This window comes from Nannospalax galili, unplaced genomic scaffold (assembly GCF_000622305.1).
Source record: "Nannospalax galili isolate Female #2095 unplaced genomic scaffold, S.galili_v1.0 scaffold667, whole genome shotgun sequence".
In the NCBI taxonomy this organism is placed as follows: Eukaryota; Metazoa; Chordata; class Mammalia; order Rodentia; family Spalacidae; genus Nannospalax; species Nannospalax galili.
The window spans coordinates 3,329,067-3,333,142 of NW_008358387.1; the positions used below are offsets into that span (position 1 = coordinate 3,329,067).

At 40.0% G+C, this 4,076-nt stretch overlaps 1 protein-coding gene across 2 annotated transcripts in view; it reads right to left on the minus strand.

Moving 5' to 3' along the window:
* Positions 1–229: 229 nt before the first annotated feature.
* Gabrb2 (gamma-aminobutyric acid type A receptor beta2 subunit) overlaps positions 230–4,076 on the minus strand; it is a 246,594-nt gene continuing 242,747 nt past the window's right edge. For both annotated transcript variants that reach the window (XM_008821671.3, XM_017795228.2), the window contains one exon: positions 230–674. In XM_008821671.3, coding sequence (XP_008819893.1) covers positions 327–674 — 348 coding nt within the window. In that variant the 3' untranslated portion in view covers positions 230–326. The remainder of the gene's footprint in view (positions 675–4,076) is intronic.

Genomic DNA, 4,076 nt, shown 5'->3' on the forward strand with positions numbered 1-4,076 from the left:
TTGAGCCTTCTGACAGTGTCTTCTAGACAATTCCCCTCTGAGTAGGCTGTATATTAAACAGATAATGTGGAACACTTCACACTCAAACTTGTCAGCATGTGTACAAATCATTTGTATTGTAACTGGAAAACCACGAGGACCTTAGTGTATTCGTTACTTAGTAGAAGCAACCCAAATGGTATGAAATGGACCACAGGATAGGCCAGCAACTAAGGTATTTTAGTATCACTTTTGTCCTTGATTGATGTGTTTCCCAAGTCCTACATCAGGCTGTACAACTGATTGGAGGAGGAATCTAGTCCTTGCTTCCCCTGGGAGGCTGTGGTTTAGTTCACATAGTAAAGCCAATAGACGATGTTGAAGAAGGAAAATACCACGGGGAAGAAAATGCGGGACCACCGATCTATGGCGTTCACATCAGTCAAGTCGGGGATGGTGATTTTCAGTTGAGAGGCACGTCTCCTCAGGCGACTCTTCTTTTGTGCCACATGTCGCTCCAGAGCATTGCGGCCAAAACTGTGCCTGGGCAACCCGGCTTTCCGATATTGGATACTGGAGGCATCATAGGCCAGCATTGTGCTCCTGGGGTCGCCGAGTCCCATTACTGCTTCAGATGTGGCCATCTCATTTTTTATCTCGAGGGTACTGAGCAAGATGTTCTCATGGGGGTCCATCTGCAAGGGAGAAGAATCGGGAAACATAATTCGAACAATCAGTCTCTGTCAGTTTACAGAGCAAGAGGTATCATGGACACTTAACGTATTTACAATAGTGGTAAAAGCTGTTAGCTTTGCTATTATGACACTTGACTTTTCATTGTGGTTCTGCCACTATAAGCTATTTGAGTTTCAGTTTTTCCATCTGTTATTATGGTAGAGATGCAACCCTAGAGGATTCCTAGCATGTAATTAGACAATAGATTCTTGCTAGTATCACTTTTATCATTTTTACTTAGCTTATGCAGAGAAAGAGAAGATAGGACATCCTTTTATGTAATGTATAGCTTTGCTCTGAACATATATAGAAATAAACTTTATTAGATATGAGACAATGGCAGGGAATTAGCTTCAGAATTCACATAGTGTTCAGTAAGAGATGAATTAATGACAAAACTGGAACTGAAAATAGTGGGCAACCAACAGGTCCTTGGTGTATGTAAGAAGCATTTTTATATCATTTTATTCTCATTCTTGAAAATATAACAATGAGATATTATCCTCTTGAAACGCCAGTATCAATAAGGCAAAGGAAAAGCTTTGAGCAGTAGCACTCAGGTCACATGGAACTTGTCAAAACACAATAGAATTTAATACAACAAGGAGCTTAAAAAAAAGTGTAATAACTGGATAGATTGTTGGTGGTAACGGTATGAGGGTTAGGCCTGATTTGAGAGGGAATAAAGGGTAAAGGATACAGGAGAGTATTTTTTTCCAGCCTTGACTCTTCTCAATTAAATCTTGGACCATAAGAATAGAATTTAGATCACTATGCAGATATGTTATCATCGCTCTTGATGACATCTTCCTACAAAGCTCAACGATTGAATGCAGACATTGAGATTCCTAAATATAAAAGTATTGTGTAATGTTATGTGTTGTATTGAGATTTATGTTACTAGGGGGCTGGAAAGATGGCTCAGTGGTTAAGAGCACTGGCTGCTCTTGCAAAGGACCCGGGTTTGAATCCCAGCACCCACATGGAGTCTGACGATTATCGATTTAGCTGGAGAAAACGATGGCACTGGGGAAGGGGTTGGTGGGGCAGCCTCTGTTAAGATAATCTCTTCCCGTACTTCTGCTACACAGAGAGAAAAGATAAGTTCTAAGAGTCAAATGTCAAGGCCAGTTGCCTTTAAAGGACCTTAAAAAATGGAATCTATTTTCTAATCTGTATCATGTTAGTCATTCCCTGGTTAAAACCTTTCAGTGGTTCCCCATCGCTGTCACGATCACAGCGTTGAAGGCGGTCCCTGTACCTATGCATGCCTACTCCAAAGGGCAAGGAGACATTGTTGATTTCATAGCATCTGACCCACTCACCACAGCTAGATTCCTTGACATTTGGAGTTAAGCAAACACAGCACAGAAGTAAGGATACAGTGGGGGCTGGAGAGATGGCTCAGCAGTTAAGAACACTGGTTGTTCTTACAAAGGACCCGGGTTTGAATCCCAGCACCCACATGGAGTCTGACGATTATCTGAAACTCCAGTTCTATGGGATCCAACGCCCTCTTCTGACCTCCTCAAGCATTGTGTGACATGGATGCACTTACATGCATGCAGGCAATACATTCATGTACACATTATATATGTATATATATACATATATATGTATATATAATTAAAAAATATTTATGTTCCTTAATTTTAAGAGGTATCAATTATTTTAGATAACACCTACACACATTTATTTATTTATTTATTTAATTTATTTATTATTCATGAGAGGATCTCATGTAGCCTAGACCATCTCAAACCTGCTGTGCAACTGAGCCTGGCCTTGAACCTCCTGCCTCCACTTGCTGAGTGTGGGAATAACAAGTGTGCATCGCCATACCCAGGAAAAGTTATATGTTACCTGAGTACATTACTTTGATGGAGAATCAGTGTATACCAGATATCATTAACTTTTCTTTTTCCTTTATGGTGATGTTGGGGACTGCGTCTGGGGCCTTCATAAAATGAAGCATGATTTTAATAAAAGTAAATAAAGTCAGAAAAACCTAGCCAATTACAGGTACTGATGACATATGAAGAAAGTGATAAAACCAAACAATTAATCAGATTATATAATGTTCTGAAATTCATAAATTATGCAGAAGGCAAAAATGTTAGAAGGACTGTGTGTTAATAATTAGCTTATTACATTTGTGGTTTGATGGACCCGTATTATACTTTCAAAGCTAAGATCTTTTGCGAGATAGTTACAATATTTATTTATTTTTATTTATTTATTTATATAAAACATGCTCAGTCATAATATGTGACCAGCTAATCTCTGCCCCTTGATTAGACATCCTATGTGTTTGTTAATGGCTGCATTTTACTTAGTGGATAGACTAAACAAATGCATTATTAAAATTAATGTTTGGAGTTGAGAGATGGCTCAGCTAAGAGAACTGATGCTCTTGCAAAGGCACTGAACCCAGAACCCACCTGGAGGTAACAACTGTCCTTAAGTCTAGTTCCTATACTCTCTTCTGATATTTGCCAGCATTGCACACATGTGTGCACTTACACCCAGGCAAAACACTCACACACATAAAAGTAAAAAGTTAAGCAAAAATTAATGTGTGGAGTTTATAAGATTTGGAAATGCAACTGAATGCATGATGAAGGGGCACTGTCAAGGTAGGGCCAGGCAATGGCTATGACTAACACTGTGCTAAGTATTACAGAGAGGCAGTGTTGAGGAAGAAGACACTGCTGCTGGGCCCGCACGGCATGGAGAGTCCCCAGGTCCTTTTACGCACACTTTAAAGGGTAAAGCTAGAAAGTTCTGAGACGCATCAAGTAAAGAGATTTTCCCAGTTACATGCTCTGTAAATTATGCATTACCTACAGTTGTATTTATCAATCAAAGACCAAGTACTGAATTTTAAGAAGCAGACTAGTCTCCTACAAAGATCTGTGAATGAGCACATCTTGCATACTGATTGATTCAGCTGTTCTACTGGCTCTACATCGCTGCTGACTTGACTTCCTTTACAGACTGATCCAGACAGTGATGGCTCCGATGGTGGCAAATTAACACTGAATATTTGTATCTTTTGAGGAAGTAAGAGGAAGAACTCAGGAGAAGAAAGAGAAGAGAAAGATTCTTCTCTCCAAAGAGCCCTGGTGACAGGGTTTAATAAACATTACTATTAGTATAGAAACAGTAGTGAGAAGCCCTCTGTATGACAAGGATGGATGGCGAGTGAATCAACACACACACCCTTTCTGATCTTTCCCATACAATTCTTACCCTTTTCAAAGCTACAGACATTGACAAGAACACTGACCTCAGCAAGGCTCCAATTCTGGTTCAATCCCCCATCCCCCTTCCTCCTCCTCCTCCTCCTCCTCCTCCTCCTC